A 17,752-nucleotide genomic window follows, 5' to 3' on the forward strand; every position below is an offset into this window, starting at 1 on the left:
ATATAATGCTATGAGGCTAAGCTGCATTGTCCCTGAGGTTCATAGCCTCCCCCCTTTTCCTTGGCATGTGCAGTTGAGGCTCATTTTTTAAAAAATGATTTAGCATAATGTTTGAACCAAGTCATTGATGCTATCAGTAGCGTAAGGTCTTGAAGTACAGTTGATGTTTCAGAAGGCCTGATTTAGCACAGAACACAGATCTGTTTTTCAGGCCTTCTCTTTGGCTCATAACTGTGTTGGCATAACTAGAGAGTTGCATTAGAGGGAATTACCTCTGGTGACAGGAATCACTGTGAAAACTCGATTATAATTATGGTAATAATAAAACTATTTGGTTGTTAAAAGACCGTTGAATGCAGAGAGACTGCCTTTCTGATCTACAGATACTAGTACACAAAACATATATATAACTTTGCTGTCAATCAAAAATATGAGAAAAGCAGTAGAAGCTCCTTTCAGGTATCCTAAACAATCTGGGGAACGAGATGCACACAAAAAAAATCATTTACAGGTAGATGCTCTATTCAAGGGGCTAACTTAGAGAGATAATCTTCTCTAAATACTTTACCAACTACACTCTGCCCATAAACTGGATTTTCCCACCTAAAAGGTGGGAACACCTGGCTGCTTCATGGGAGAATCCCTTAGCAGGAGATAGATAGATAGATAGATAGATAGATAGATAGATAGATAGATAGATAGATAGATGATATAGATAGATAGACAGACAGATAGACAGACAAATATTGGATACCTATATATAACAAAACATAGAATCCAACAAATATTAACTGCCCTCTTCTTAGCCCTGGTAGGCTTACCTAGTGGTGGTGAAAAAAGGATTTTTTGCTCAGGTGAGTGGTGGGCTTCGCTGGAGGGATTACAACAACTGTATTGATATCTCCTTACACTATGGATGGCTATTATCCATGCACAATATTTGTGAGCCACATCTTATGCGTATATCTCTCTCTAGACCAGTGCTTAAAGGTACTAATAGTACACAGAACAAGAGCTGTGCCATCTCTAAGACACCACATTGCAGGGCTGCATCTTCAATAATGTAGCAAGTTTTCTGCTCAAGAAGAATCTCAATAAAACGGAGCCAGGATAAAATTTTATGAAGTGGCTTCATAGAGCAGAAGGTTTGCTAATATGCAAAGCTAGTAAATTTGCTTTGGAAGGAGCACAAGTTGATAAATCTTCCCAGCGATGCTTTCTGTCGATTGCTATTGTAAGGTATATTTTACTTAAAATTAGGATTGTCTGAAGCTCAGTGGATCTAATTATTTGTAATTACCCAGTTGTTGTCAGTATGTGGTCATTTTATGACAGCAGTAGCAAGTGTGTGGGTCAGGTTCAACTGTATATCTTTTCAAACACAGAATTAATGTACTATTGATAAAACCATTACTAGAACCAAATTAAAGTCTGAACTGATGTATTGGTCCACAGGGTGCTGTCAGACATGAAAGGAGTAATTAGTATTCATTACTTCATACTCTACAACATTCCAATTATTAATGAACTTCAACTGTTGGTCTGCACCATATCTATCATCTGCCTCTTTCCAGTCTTTCTTTATTAGGGGGGGAGGGGGAGGGACAAACACTGACACAATTCCTAAAATTAAGAAAGCATAAAATGTTGAAAACTTTGCTAAACTTTGCTGCAAAAACTGGTGCTTGAGACCTGTACAACATGTGATCAACTATTTTAATGGAAGATGTTTTTAAAATGAAAGGAAGGACTCAGTCGTATGCACAGACCAATTAAATCAATCACTGCTTATTCAGTTCTATGGGGAGAACCATGCATTACACCAACAGAGAGTCTTGTGGCACCTCCAGAAATGAATATATTTATTGCAGCATTCACTTTTGTTAGTGAAGTGTATCCTCATTTGGAAGATCCTCTCGTCTCTCATTCATACACACACACGCACACCAATTTAATTCATCTACAGAGGTAGCCAAAGCCCCACAATTCACGCAACCACCAACAGTGAGGCATCAGGAGACCTAGGGGTAAGCCCAAGATTTGTCTAAGTAAAAAAAGTACTGTATTTTTTGTGTATAACACGCCCCCCATGTATAAGACAACCCCTATTTTTTGGGACAACAACAAAAAAAGGGGGGAATTGCCCCAAATTTTTTTTGGGGGGGGAGATTGCCCAGAGTCATTGAGCTTCTTTTTTGGGGGGGAGCACAGCCTGCTTGCCCACCACTGCAAATTGCATGCATCGCCACAGCCAACAGTCGTCTGCACACTCACCGCCAACTGCCGTAAATCGACTGCCCAGTTGCCGCAGCAACCAATCACATGCCCAATCCCTGCTGCCAATCTCCTGCTGGCTTCTGCCACCAATTGCCCATCCACCCTCTGCTATCCGTGTATAAGACAACCCGCAATTTTGGCCAATTATTTCTAAGGAAAAAAATATCATCTTATAAATGGGAAAATATGGTATTTGAAATCAAATGGGGGGAAATTATACTCTGTAGCTGTGGTTGCGCACAGGTCTGTCCAACTCCTTCAACAAAAAAACCAAAATGTAAAAAAAAAATCTCTATACCCTTGTATTAATTTATCATTTACAATTAACAATACACCTAAGTGTCTGATGACAATTAAGTTCACAAAAGTTCAAATGATGTAGTTTACATAAACTCAAAGAATGTCCCCATCTCCATACATGCAATTTTAAGTGTTGTCATGCTGCAGTTTCCTTAAGTCACAGACAGGTGGCTCTGTGAACTACAGCAATATGACCATCTTCTGAGAGCTGCCAGGCCATTACAGAGAAGCAGCAGCAGGTGGCCCAACAAATGGTCCAGGTGAGCTGCAAAGGAACTGTCACAATAGATCGGGGCTCTGCTGCCCCTGCACAAATTATGCCATTTCCGCCTTCTCCTCCCAGCAGGATGGCTGCTGTAGAGCTGTCTTCCGCAGCCTGTCACCTCCCTCCTCCTCATGAGAGAAGGTCTAAAGCAGTGTTTCCCAAACATGGCTCCCCAACTGTTGTTCAACTACAATTCCCATCATCCCTAGCTAGCAAGACCAGTCAGGGATGATAGGAATTGTAGACCAAAAGCAGCTGGAGACCCAAGTTTGGGAAACACTGGTCTAAAGGGGGTGGGGGGGGTGTTGGGATGCGTCCGGGGAGACGGGGGCATTTGGCAGGCCTCCAGCTGGCTCCAGCCACCGGCCAGCAGCTGGGCGAAATACGTTTCTCGGAACAGCATCTATCAGCGACTCAAGCCTCAGAAGCCTCCAGAGACTGAGCACGCTCTAATCAGCAGAGTGAATAAATCTTCACAACGGAAGTGGCGGACAGAGGTATATGTCAGCATATTTACAGGCGTTTATTCAGCATCAGGAACAAAGGAAAAACATGTCTGCTTCCCTTCGTGTCCAAGCAAAACAGCAGTATAGCAATAGCTATATACAACAGACGTTCCCAGCAGACTGTGCTGGAAGTAAACAGACAGGTGACATACAATAACTCCACATGCCTGTTCTAAAGGTGGAAAGGAACTATATCCTAACAGGGGCTTCCTTCATGGCTTCCCTCAGCTGCTACAACCTTTTGCCTTCTTACACAAGAAGCTCTCAAGAGAGTGGTGTGTTTGTCTGTGGTTTGCCTGGGCCACCTGACCCTTCCTTCCTCTCCTTGCGGGAGAAGGTCTAAAGAAAGTGGAGTGTTCCTTCATGGCTCACCTGGAGTACCTCCCTCTTCCTCACAGGAGAAAGTCTAAGGGAAGGAGGCAGCTTGGTGAGGTTTAAGAAGTGTGGGGAGAGATTTAGCTGTCCCTCCTTAGTACCTTTAACGTCTTTCCCCACAGGTAAGTGGCACCTGGTTTGGAGGGTTTACCACTCCCTCCCTCAGGCAGGGATCCATAGCAACTGCTGAAGTGGAAAAGAAAAAGTCTAAAGGGTTGCCATGGCAGGGGGAAGGGGAGACAGGATGGAGGTGGAGGGAAGAGTGAGAGGAGGTTGCAAGCTGGGCAAGCAGCGACACGTCCCCCAAGATATACACCCACACGTGTTGTATATGTAAGCCTATTGTCAAGAATATATTGTGAGAACCTAAAACTTTTAATTTCCTGGTGGCATATTTCCCTTTCTTTAAGACAACTTTTCTCAACTAAATGGGAGACTACTTGAATGGGCACAATTAGGAATGACAGAGTCAGACCACTGGTCCACCAAGTTCAGTATTGTCTATAATGACTGGCAGTACCTCTCCAGGGTTTCAGACAGGTGTTTCTCCTAGTCAATGCCAGGTACAGGTAATAATCAATGCCAGGTATAGCTGGTAACAACAGCAGCAGCAACAACAACTTTATTATTTGTACCCCGCCCATCTGACTGGGGTTGCCACTCTGGACAGCTTCCAACAAAATCTAAAAACACAAAGAAGCAACAAATCTTTAAAACTTCTCTATACAGGTAGGAATGACCCACGTCTAAAACTCTGGAGAGACACTGCTAGACAGAGTTAGATAACATTGAGTTAGGTGGACCAGTGGTCAGACTCTGTTGTTCCTAACTAGGGACAATAAGTGCATCAATAAATTATGTTGTTTCTATTAGGATTCTGATGTTTGCATAAAGATTTAGATTCTCCAAGAGCCACATCCAAATTTCCAGTATCAATACACCTGTTTCACAATGCACTGCCTAAAGGAACAATACATAAAAAGGCACAGGAGCATCATCTACCTCTTCCAGAAGGTACTTACTTCCCTTTTTTAACCGTGTTCCTTCCAAGCAGGGGATCAAGTACAGGGTCTACTGCTTCATCCAAATTTTCAATCAAGACAACATCCCCACAAGCCAAAGCTCTTTCAATAGTTTTCAGGAACCTTTATGTAACAACATAAAATAGGATTAGAAGATGATACTACGGGTGGATTACTAATGTCTGTAGAAAGTGAAGAAATTTGGGAAGCTGGGAAGTGAAGAAATCTGATGTGGTAGGGCAGGGTCAATGGTAGTGCAGCAGAAGTACCCATGTAAGTAAATTTGGATTATATGACACTACTGCTTTCTGAATTTCTCTCTCTGTATGGAACTGTTAAGTTGTCAGTGGTGGCACATACCTCTCTATTCCCCTTCCCAGCAGGCATCTTGAATGGATCAAGGGGGGGGGGGAGCGAGCACTGAGAGACTCCCCCCCCCACACACAATATAAGAGTGTTCTACTCTACAGCACAAGAGAGGTCAGCAAACTTTCCCCAAAGCTTCCCATCCTACAACAACCTTACAGTAGGCTAGCGATGATCCGGCTCCTTGCTTTCACTCCCTGCTCAATCTTTGGATTCATACAAAAGTGAAAGTGTCCAGGCTACCTGTTTTTGTTTTGCCCTAGATACACCTGAGGAAGCTTGAACAATTGTATGCTTGATGGAGGGAGGATCCCAATGGCCAAATCAGAGACCTCCTGTTCCGTAGCACTGGAAAACAGCTACCAGAGAGCATTGCCCGATGCCTGCGTTCAAGTTTAACAGCTTGATACATTACAGTGAAGCATCTGAGATACATTCAGTGAACTAGGAGGGCTCCCCGCAGTGGCAGATTTGATAAGCACAGAGTTAAACAGAAGTGAGAGGAGATCAATTCTGAAACAGCAATGCTAACTTTAGACTATATAGGTTAAAACCCACCTTCCCTGGAAAAGAAATGTATCATGTTGTCATTTATGCATAGGAGTACTTTTTCAATGCGCACATACCCCTTCTGTCCTAGATGTATGATTTTAAGGTCAGCTCCATATTTATTCTTTATCCATTTTATTCCTTGAAGTTGAGGGTCTATGAGAAGTGGCCAGCGCTCGCAGTTTGTAAGAATAGAGGCGTTTTCAGTTGACATTCTGTCGCTGGGCAGACCTTCATTATTCCATGCTGCAATTGTTGCATCATCTGTCAACATGGCAATCACGTCTAAGTCTTCACTGACTGGAATGCGAATCTTTGAAGCAAAGAGAAATATAACTTTATAATAAAGTTAACAAAAGAGCCAACAAGATGGTATTGTGAATAAGGGCAGATATAATCTATTTGGCAATGGCACATTGGGTAAATAAATTGCATTCAGTTGGAGAAAAGCAGAATTGCATTTTCATTTAAAAAAACACACACACCATGCTGAAACAGAACCCAGAGACACAAGAGTTCCATACCAAGTTTTGCATTGCAAACACTCACTTCTTGAGATTTCAGAAATGGAAGCCACATGCCTTCCATCAGCTCGTGGCGATAGGGTTTGGTAAAGGATCCAATGTAAGAAACAAAAGCTGCCGTTAACAAAACATCCCCACACACTGTTATTTCTTGCGCTTCAAAGGTTTTAATAGATTGGGTCCAGCGAACGTTTTCAGACTGAAAGACAAAATTATAAAATAGCATGGGGAAATCACACAAGTGGGGTTTTTTGTTTGTTTTTTTGGTCTCAGATTAGAGTTTCTGCCAAAATATGAAGATCAATACAGTAGATTTAGGCAGGTTGAGTGCATTTGAGACAAACACATAAACAGTCCACCAATCAACAGGGCATTTGTAATATGCTCTATGGCAAAGACCAGGACAAAGGTATGCCCAGCAACATGTGATGAATCAATGATATACTGAGTCAGCCCCATGGTTCTCAAGGAGGTTCCAAGCCAGACCAAATGGGGCCATCATGGGCGGCCAACCCATTAACAGCTTTTAGCATATATTAAGCAGAGATATGTGCAAAAACTAGATCTGCCTAATCATTCCGTACCCATGGCAAAACTTAGGTGCCCATCAAACCTCTTGCTGGGAAGAAACCCTCGAGTTATAACAACATCTGTGATTTGGCAGAGGGCCTTCGGCTGGTGCCTACCTCCAAGCTTTGGCTGGTGCCTACTTTGGGTATCTTGTGGCACCAACTGAAGGTCTCCTCTTCCACCAATTGGTTGTGCGAGTGCTTGCAATGTAGATGTCATGCACATGGTAACATGGCCATTATGTAACATTTAATATATGCAGTGGTGATCATGGTTTAAAAATTCTATATTATTCCCTTTTTGTGTTCTGCCCTGACACCACTTGTGATGAGGGACAGATACAAATCCTATAATCAATAAACAAACAGCTACACATTCACAGGCTCTCAGAGAATGAAGCAGAAATTTCAAAACACAGCTATTAAACTGAACTTCAATATGCAGAAAGTATGCCCAGCAAAGGAGATTACAACAGTTTCTGCTGTTTAAACTAGCAGCTATTACAATCCACAATTCTATATTATTTCAGTATAAAACATTCTTGCTATCTGGTATTTTTTTATAGAACCTATTAGTTCCTTTCTTAAATCACTAGCTGAAGTGAACCAAACAAACCCATTAACTTGCAGGAGGGAATTTTGATTTATTCATTCTCTTTCCCTCATTGTCACTGGCTGGTAAGTCATAAACAATAAAGTGCACCTACCTCATTCTACAAACTAGCTTTGAAATCTGAAGATTTACTAAACATAGAATGATTGTCTATTTAAATCTTCAGTAATTTTACTGTACCACCCCAGCATCATAAATCACAAGTGACATTGGCTAACAAGGGTTTAAGAGTTGGAACATGTAGTGTAATAAATTTCCAGACAGTTAAAAATCACTATAATTTTATTCTAATGCATTATAGATTGCCTGTAATATCATCCTGGCCGGGGTGACCCATTTCTAATTTTGAACAGCTGTTCAGCTCGGGAGTTAGTTAATGATTAAATATAAATTGCCTGATTTATTAGTCTGAATGGTTGAGCTTCCAGGTCAATGGCATATAGACAAAATCATCAGTCTTGATGCTTTTCAGAAGTTAACTGTCTCCTGTTTAAGTCAAAAAGAATTTATTCTCTGAGGAAAAGTGTTGATGCTCTCAATTAATTGTTATATTTTCTTTTTCTTTCTTAGCTTACACAAGTACTTTTAAAGTGGAGAGGATTGTCACTGTTTGGTAGTAACAGAAACTTGGAGAATTCTAACACAGTAGCAACTAAAGATATAAGCAAGGCATTGCAGGACCCAAGGATATGCAATTCTTTTTAAAAAAATATTTTACCTACTTATAATGTTGATGCAATGCAATTTCCCCTTCAAAACTACTCTAGAGTAAATGGAATGCAAGCTGCAGGGCACTTCAGCGATAAATACTATTATTTTTAGCAGTGCAACCCTATGCAGGTTTAATCATAAGTAAGACCACAGATTCCAGTGAGACTTACTCCTGTGCATTCTACTGGTTTCCAACAGCTCAACCCTATACATTAGATATGGGGACCTTTGGCCTACCTGGTATTGATGAACCACAACCCCCGTCATCCCTGGCCTCTGGCCATGCTTGTTAGGAGTAAGGCAAGTTGTAGTTCATCAAGATCTGGACGTCCAAACACTTCCCACTCTTGGTATAAAGTCTTACCTTGGTTGCCGAACACAATGCGTTCTGGGAGTCCAATCAACTCCCAGAACCGTTCAAAAACCAAGGCACGGCTTCCGATTGGTTGCAGGAACGACCCACAAACCACTTTGAAATTCCTTGTGCGCGTTCTTTGTGTATGCCTGTCTGTTTTCCCATGCACACAAATGGGTTCCCTGGATCCCACTGATTTCACTGGCTTAGTGCCATCACGTTAAAATTATTAAATAAATAATTAAATAATTAAAACAACTATGTGCAAACTAACCATTAAATCATTATCTGTTTTGATATGAAGATGCTTTTCTGCAGATGGAAATAATTAGAAAACTAAATTCCTTATAGGGGGTGTGCTTTTTTTGTTAATTAAGTGTATATTCTGTACTGATTAGAATAAGATTAATGCCTTTTATGAACATAAGAAACAATGCACTGACTGTAGCCCACTTATCCAAAGGTTAAGTGCATTGTGGGTGGATACAAAATGACTCCGTCTTGACCTGAAGATTATTCAGTCTCAGTGCTCATTAACCAAAGGCTGACCATGCTGTCAGAAAGTGTTCACTTTTCTGCACAGATCTAGCGACTTAGTTACAGAGATCTTTCTCTGGGGATATACAACCCACAGAGCAAACATATCGCATATGATGCAAAAACAGCAGCATAATGTCTAGGGCTGGATAGCCAATTAGGCTAAATACACTGCAGGGGAAGGCACCTGCAACAATATCTTCCCACCCACCAAAAAATAAATTTCTACAGTATAATTATTCCAGAGTTCTGAAGTGTGCATACTCATAGAGCTCCTTAAAGGAATAAATAAACAATTGTCTTAGCATCTCACTGGGACATATGGAAATGAACTTCTTAAGTATGTCTGGTGGTGGAGCACATGGTGATTACGATGAATTCCTAGTTTTAAAAAATGATGTTAATTTCTAGCCCAGGCAATCTCTAATCTAACCAACCTAGCTATTGGAGCCTGAACAGACCTAGACTTTTCAGGAACCGCCCAGGAGCCATCATCTATGAAGTTCCATCTTTTGTTCAATAAAAATTAAAATAATTCTCTACATCTTCTATTCAACGAGAGAGAAGGAATCCTATATAAGCTGCTTTCCCCAATAATTTCCCAATAAGTAGGAAACTTTCTCCTAGAGTGCAGATCAAGGAGTCTCACTGCTGCATGTAACTGGAAGGTGAAATCTTTGGTGCACACTTTAGTCATGGATAATAAGGAACAATGAGGACGATTACTTAAGTAGTAAGATAGATTCTTCTTATGCTCAATGGAAATGTGTTATTATTTCACAGAGTTCAGTCCTGGTAATGAAAACTGGTTCTGGAGCTAAGCTCCAATAAACTCTGCCTCAAATTAATCCTTTCGTGTGCACACATTAACCTACACCACTCCAATAGGTAGAGAAGGAGAGCAAGCAAGGTGCTCCCTGCTGGGGCAGCTTGCACAATATCCATGTCGCCATATTGGTTAGTGTTTTTCCTCTTCCTGATAGTTTAAAGCGGCTCTCATTTCAGCAACTCAGAGGCATCTAAAACCTGACACTCCAGAAATATTTCATTTCCCCAAGACCCTTCTCTTGAATACAGGTTTGCCTGCTTTGATCAGAACTCCTGAGAATGATATTAATGAATATCCTACTTGCCTCAAGTCCTTTAACAAGCCTGTTAGCCAGCTCTATGGTCTTATTGGTTCGGCTGACGTCTTCTTGACATCTGACTTTTTCTGCTGTTGCTTTTTCAAAGGATGCTGTGAGTTTGCACAGATTGAGATCCAGTTCCTAAAGAGAGAGAGAGAGAGAGTTAGTTTTCATTCATTCATTCATCATTCATTCTTCACATACTCCTGTTGGTGAATAATAAAAATACAGTGGTACCTCGGGTTAAGAACTTAATTCATTCTGGAGGTCTGTTCTTAACGTGAAACTGTTCTTAACCTGAAGCACCATTTTAGCTAATGGGGCCTCCTCCTGCTGCTGCACGACCGCTGCACGATTTCTGTTCTCATCCTGAAGCAAATTTCTTAACCTGAGGTAATATTTCTGGGTTAGCGGAGTCTGTAACCTGAAGTGTATGTAACCTGAAGTGTATGTAACCCGAGGTACCACTGTAATGGTAATACTTTCATACAGTAACCATCTGAAGCCTCACCAAAATGGCAGGCCACAAGGGTCAAATGTTTTATGCTATTTGCCTCACTACTATTTCCTTCATCTTCTCTCACTCATTTCCCTTGGACATCTCATGTTGCATTTATAATTCATGCAAGAATCTCAGTTGCCCATATCATGTCCCCTAGCTGCCATCGTCTCAGCTGCTGATGCCACAACCTTTGATGTTAAGAAAGCTTCAGTCGACATAGTCGCTTTGGCAATAGAGAAACAGCTGGATCCACATTCCAAACTCTTTGAGCAATTTATGGAAATATATGAGGACTTTCAAAAGACATCTTGCTCGTGCAGATCAGCTGAAATGGACAGAACTCCTGAGCTGCTTATCAGATAAAATCCATCTGAAACTGTCAATGATGTTAAGTGGCTTTTGCCAACATGTCTATTAAGGCCTAACAGAAAGTTCAGTCCAGAACAGCTGGAGGGCACCAGACAGCCGAAGGCTGATGTAAAGTCTTCAATGCCAGTATTTTATCTTGGTATTCTGCGTGCCACTATAACCTCAAGAATATGTTGCATTTTGCAATCGTATAAAATCTAGTTATAATCTCAGAGCCATTGTATTTTATAGCCATGGACAGGGAGACCACCCAAACTAATTCAGGAACCACAGGGGTGGGGGAAACCCAAGAGTTATAAAATTGGGAATGATAAAATTGTAGAGAAGTGAAATAGCCGCAATGCCTGGTTAACCAAATACACAAGTGTGACTAGAATTCATGTGGGTAATGAGGTAGCTGATCCAATTTTGTTTATGGAGGCATTTATGGTAATGATTTGAAGGTTGACCCATTCTGCATGGCAAAATGCCACCAGCTCTTCCGAGAGCTTTTAAATGGAGACTTGAGCAATGTGGAACATTAACTGTGATCCTATGATGTTTAATGGACTATGAACAAGTCTTGAATGTAGCAAGTAGCAAGAAGGCTAATGCGGACATCTGCCCCCCCCCAGCATACTTCTAGTGCCAAGAACTGAATAAAAGACCAACAGGCTCTTTTTCAAGAGGGTGGGGAGTGAGTCTGTTTCTATTAAGATGGATCTTATATTTCTCATGGAAGGGAATAATCAGCAAAGTTTGTTTGCTGTTCATTAGATGGGGGTCACAGGCTAACTCCTCCCCATATTTTTCTAGTTGCCTTTGATTGTTTTTTCCCTGCCTTCCGGGCCCGCAAAACATGTGAATCATCATGCCAAATTCAGCTCATCAGCTGTGTAGGGCAATTCACCAAGAGCTTAATAAACTTCTTGTTCTTTTGTGCCTGCCTCTGTCTTCAAAGTAAGGTGGGATTGTCTTGTATTAAGCAGGTCCTAATAGGTGATGGGCAATGCATGGCTCTGTGGGTTGCAAGTTGTGAGTCTTGGAACTGTTCTTTATGATTCAAGTGCCAGGTTGGATGATGAAGGGATAGGGTTTTGTTTTTTTTAAAGCATGTAGCCTGTACCTGGGTATGCCAGAATGCAATTCAGGAAGATGAAAATGTAAATGATTACATGCTGGGGCCATTTAACGCTTCTGAGCTTTTCCTTTCCTACAGTCAATTGACAGTGGGAAAGGGCTGAGTCCAAATGGACTGCCAAAATTTTATGTGCCTGGGAGGTGAAACTGGTGGAGCCATTTCACCAACAGTTCTCCACAAGGTGATGGAATGCTCTAACAGGAAGAAAAAAAAGTATCTCCTGAGAAATATTTTGCTCAGTATTAATTGAACCAACACCACCAAGAAGGAAAGGAGGACTGGAAGTAGCAGAGCCAGAACCTATTGCTTTCTTCAACAATATTAAAACCGAATCCACAACTGAGTCCAAAATTCTTCACCACAAAAAATGTATATTATATGGTAGGGCTTGAGATTCTCCAGCAGTCTGGGGTGTCTGTGAAGCAGAAGATTCTCACATAATTTATCAGAAAACACTTTTCTGTGAAACTGGTCCGGTCCCATCAGTTCACCAAGGTTCCACATAGTAGTGTACGGTACTAATATCTAGTAGTATGTTGTTATCCATAGTCAAGTGTCCTCTAAGATTTACTTACAGGTACCATTCAACAAAAGGTACTTTCCAGTGTTAGTGAAAACCTTCCTACCAGATTTAACCTTCATTCTCTCTTCTAAGTATGGCTGGAGATTAGGAATTAATTATGCCTTAACTGCCCTTTGAAAACTCTCATTTAATTGTCATTTTTGTTCCTGGGAAGCTTTAATAAAAGATTTACACCCTCGGAGGGGGGCGGGACTTTTCATTTTAAATACAGAAACTAATTAAAGGCACAGTAGCTCTAAAATTGTGGAGGACTTTTCTTTAGGAGCATTCCAGCATGGGAGTCTGGGTTAGAATGCTGGCACACTTAGGCACACACTTCTGAATCACTGGTTGCTAATCCAGTGATTAATGTTATATATATGGTAAAACCAAAACTAAAAACCAAAACTTAAGATTTGTGAGAAGGTATATAGCAGTTTTACAGTCAGCTTCAAAATGAAGCCAGTTTGGGAAATCCACACAAACCTTTCTAGATTATTACAGACCAGACTGAAGAGTGAATTTCAAAGCAACTGAAAGCTTTGGTTAAAACTTAATTTTGTTTGGTGTCATTTCATTGGCTTTTGAGTTTGAGAAATATGTTTGGGAAAATTGAGGCTACAACCCTGAACACCATTAAAAGGGGATTAAGCCCCAACGAACACAGTGAGGCTTACTTCTGCATAAAAGGTGGATGTAAGAGCATTCCGAGGGGGTTGTGTTGCCCACCCTACAGTCTGCTCAGAGACCTCTTACATCCATAGGTGAATTGCACTCTAAAATATGTTTTAAGAACATTTATTGGCTCTAAATGTGAATAGACAGTCTTTGGATACCAGTGTGCAATGTGGTATTAAATGCAGGGGCTCTCCTCAGTCATTGCGAGGTTACACAGGCCACAGCTTAAACATTTCTGCACCACATAGACAGAAGCAAAGTTTACATATCAGAGACGTAGAAAGAGTTGTGTAGATTGAAATAAACCTTTTGAATCATGTAAAATATTTTCATGGAAAGATTTAAAAATAATAATATCCGTTTCAACAACATTAATTTTGCTGTTGCATACAGCTGACAAGGATTTAATTTGTCATTTTGAAATATATTTTAGCAGGCATTAAAAATGAAGGGTTGTTAGCACAGTGCCATCCAAATTGATGATGTGTTATTGATTACCAAGTAATAGCTGCAACATTTATTAATCATTACAGAAAATTACTAGGTAAAAAGAATACTTCTGTATGAAAAATTAGAACCATGCTTTCCCAATAGAAAAGCACTGGTTTATGGGACAGGATTCCATTGGAAATCCATAAGATGGGGACGACTACCTGTGACTCTATTTTTCAAAGGCGTTAGGTTTGCTGAACGATAGAAAGAATAGTTGGCCAATAAATGGCAAACAGACATAATGCTGAGGGATGCATTGAGAACTGAAGGCCAATGAGCAAATGGATCAAGTATTGATAAAGGATGCTACTTGATAGAAAAGTTACCCCCATACAAATGTACAAGGCACAGCATCTAATCTCATTATAAGCACTGGCAGAGAACTCAAATTAAGGAGTGAGAAATAGGCTACATAGTTGAATTTGAAAGTAGCTGAGATCTTTAATTATATTTTGAAAGGGTGGGTAATCAAAGTAGCACACAATTTATCTTGCAAGTAATAGGAGGTCATATCCCCCATGGCTAGAATTTGCTTTGAATTAATCTAGAAGAGGACTAGTTTTGTATCTTGCACATTTGCAAAAAGTGATCAATGACAATTATATTTATTTAAATAAATGTCTATTATGTTAATAATGTGGCTGAATGGGTTTGGGGGAAATTCTCTAATTTCATGTTAAAAGATTCAGCGCCCACCCCAAACAAAAAAAAGAAGATATATTCAATAGGTTTATGGGGGGAAATGCAATGACGCCCAATATAACTAAATCATATATTAGACACCAAAACAATAGCTTCATAACCTGGCAGGGCTAGAAAGCAATAAAACACCTTATCTTTACAGACAGCCTCTGTGCATTGCCACAAAGAATGCTAGCTTGTTAGATTTGCTACGAAGTAGTGCAAGATTAGGATTGGAGTAAGGCCTACCCCAAGTTTTTTCCTGATGGCTTCCAGCTTTTCAGTAGCTGCTGCAAGTTCAGCATTTGCTTGGGCCAATGCTTGGCGTTTTGGCTCCACATCACAGTATACCTGGGAATTCCAATATTAGAAATTCTTAAAACTATGATAACACATAAAGTTTTAACAAGAAGTGATGAAACGGTCATGTTTTTATCGCAATGTGATCCACCTTCAGTTGTTTCCACAGTTTATTAGGCAATATTTCAGCCGGAATTGATCGCACCCTCCCTTCTTTTCAAGTTTTCAAGACGCACTTGCAAGTCATAGGAAGAAACATCACAGAACAGATAAATTGGATGCATTAGATATACATTTAATTAAAAGTAACGTCCTGGAATATGATAGATAATCTAACACTTGTATTTCAGTAACCATTTGCTATCAGATTGCTCTGCATTTGTTATTTGGTGCATCACAATCTTAGCCTCCAATATGAATGGAAGTCTTTTCCTCCCTTTGCTGAGAAGTCTGATGTCTCCATGGGAGAATGGTTTATTAGGACAAACAGAGCATTGGCCCACCAACTTCAACCTGCCCCTCCGCCACTTGCCTGACTTCTTATTTACACCCTGCCCAGGAAAATGGCACTGCCTGTTCATTTCCTCCTCCTCAATCTCTGTTTTGCCTTTGTGAAACTAATTAGGGAGGAGGGGGCAAAATGAGTTGGTTTTGCCTGTCATTGGCTGCAGTTCTTCACATCATTAGCTCTAGCTCCACCTACTGTTGATCTCCTTCTACCCTACCCATCCCATCCACTCACCATTGGTTTTCTCTCGTTACATTGCAAGGTGCTTTATGAACCCAACACCCTATCCTTGTGAGATTTAATAAGCAGTACTTGATGGTGTACATGAAAGGATGGTGACATGATGTTTTGTGTTTTTTAAATACTGGGTTGTATCCAGGCTGTATCAGCCATTCTTTAGCCTCACTAAAACCAAGTTAAGGACATGCTAATCATGCCTCATTTAAGTCCCATTGCTTTCACTGTACCCACACACATATCACAAGGTTTGATTCTCTATGTTGTGCCATAGTCTGAAAACTTGGCTTTGCCATGCTGTTCTTAACATTCTAATAGAGTGCAAAATACTATTAAGCATTTCCATTGTGCATTTAGAGTGTTCAAAGTGTTTCACATGCATTATTTCACTAATGATGGTAACACCCCGATAAGGCATTTTCCAGCGCTTTTGAGGCTGAGAGATGGGGACTTGCGTAAGACCGCCTGGTAAGTTCATGGTGAAGAGAAAGCTTGAACTGAACTTGCTCACATATCTTAGCAGCTAGATCGTAACTTAAGAGGGACATCCATTTGATATGTTCTAATAAAAATAAGTTGCATAAAGTTTGTACCCTGTGCAACCTTCATCTTGCTATTCTCTGCTGAAAATATTGCTGCTCCAATGAGCGGCCACCAGATACCTAAGCTATTCCCCCCAATTTATTTCTCCAATTGCAACAAACACATTCAGTACCTCATAGAATTTCACTATGTTGATAACCCAAGCACAGAGGCCAGCTGCTGCAAATGACTTAGTGCGAACCAGGTTTGGGTTGAATTCCGTGTCTTTCAAGTAATGTTCTTTGACCACTTTTAGACAATTCCCTGGGATGTGCTCCTTGTCATAGTTAATTAAAGCTTGCAAGAATTCATCAACCTGGAAGGCAGTTAATGCACTTAGCTTATTATTGTTGAATAACACTTCAAGCCTGCAAGTTGATTTCAAAATACAAAAGGTTAAAACCCAAACAAGCATAGTGACCCCTATTTTTAAAATAGCAAATAAGTATTGATTTAAAAAGTAAGTCATTTCATGCATATGCACTTGCAAATGATAAGTAGAATCCTAGAAGCATAGAATTGTAGTCTGAAGGGACCACAAGGATCAACTCATTACACAGGAATATTTCCCCCAACGTGGGGCTCAAATCCACAACCCTGAGGACGTTTACTCCTGTGTCTCAATATATACATGAACATTATTATTTAAATTCAGAGTCATATCATCAGGTTGCAATGCAATTTACAGATGGTGATAACGTTGCAAGAACCTTTCCCATGAAGAGTCTAGCTGCATTCCAGGTTCGGTCTTTTGGTACTTTCCCTTTATTCGCCAGTAGGACCATTACAGCAGCTGTAACGTTGGTCACTGCAATTGGTGGGTTAGGGAAGGCTTTCAGTTCAGAAAGGTTCACCTGAAGAACAGCAACAAAGATGGTGTTGAAAGAAAGCCAAAAGCATTGTGACAACTTGAAGAGATTGGCAAGGGTTAGGATTGCTCTGCCTAAGTATGCTTGTGGAAAGCTGCATGGACATAGGTGTGTGGGTGGCAAGGCTCAACCTGAGGCATTCCAGGGATCAGCCAGGGGTGTCCTTGGATCGGTTGACAGTCAATGTAACTACTGAGGAAAGCTACAGAGGGGATAAAAGACACAAGCTCCACCTTCACCTTGCACCCTAGCTGGCAGAGTTTTGGAGATGGCAGATTGCCCACCAGTTAACTCCTGTCCCAATCCCACTTATGATTGTTCCGTAACTTGGCTATCTGTGATCCCCTACCTCTACTAGAGCTGAAGATGTCTATAAGTAGAGAACAAATGACAACTGTAAGAATATAACAGGTGTTATTGTATCAGAGCAAAAGATCATACAGTACAACACTCTGCACCCAATATATAGTCACAACTGGGATGTCACTGTTTCCATGGTTGCATAAGAGATACTGTCTAAGTTCTAATGGGGAAAATATTAATTGGTTTGGATATTTTTGTGTTATTAATTATACTGTTCTGTGTTTTAACTACGATAAGCGTATCACATTTTATCACATAGTGGAGCTAGAAGGTTGTTTGTTTCACGCAAGTAGATGCAATTCCAAATGGAATCTGATGCAAAAACTGATCGCTAGAATGGGTTCATGAAGTCTTTCAACTTTCATTAAAACTATCAAATTGATACACGTCATT

The 17,752-nt window shown here is 40.5% G+C and overlaps 1 protein-coding gene across 1 annotated transcript in view; it reads right to left on the minus strand.

Annotated features, from left to right (window-relative positions):
- Positions 1–17,752, minus strand: part of DNAH11 (dynein axonemal heavy chain 11) — a 148,601-nt gene that overhangs the window by 36,937 nt on the left and 93,912 nt on the right. The window contains exons 59-65 of the mRNA XM_081883500.1: positions 16,838–16,981; positions 16,261–16,443; positions 14,750–14,851; positions 10,103–10,237; positions 6,210–6,383; positions 5,738–5,973; positions 4,746–4,868 (exon numbers count right to left, since the gene is read on the minus strand). Coding sequence (XP_081739626.1) covers positions 4,746–4,868; positions 5,738–5,973; positions 6,210–6,383; positions 10,103–10,237; positions 14,750–14,851; positions 16,261–16,443; positions 16,838–16,981 — 1,097 coding nt within the window. The remainder of the gene's footprint in view (positions 1–4,745; positions 4,869–5,737; positions 5,974–6,209; positions 6,384–10,102; positions 10,238–14,749; positions 14,852–16,260; positions 16,444–16,837; positions 16,982–17,752) is intronic.

The sequence above is a fragment of the Podarcis melisellensis genome, assembly GCF_964234715.1.
Source record: "Podarcis melisellensis genome assembly, chromosome: 12".
NCBI classification, from domain to species: Eukaryota; Metazoa; Chordata; class Lepidosauria; order Squamata; family Lacertidae; genus Podarcis; species Podarcis melisellensis.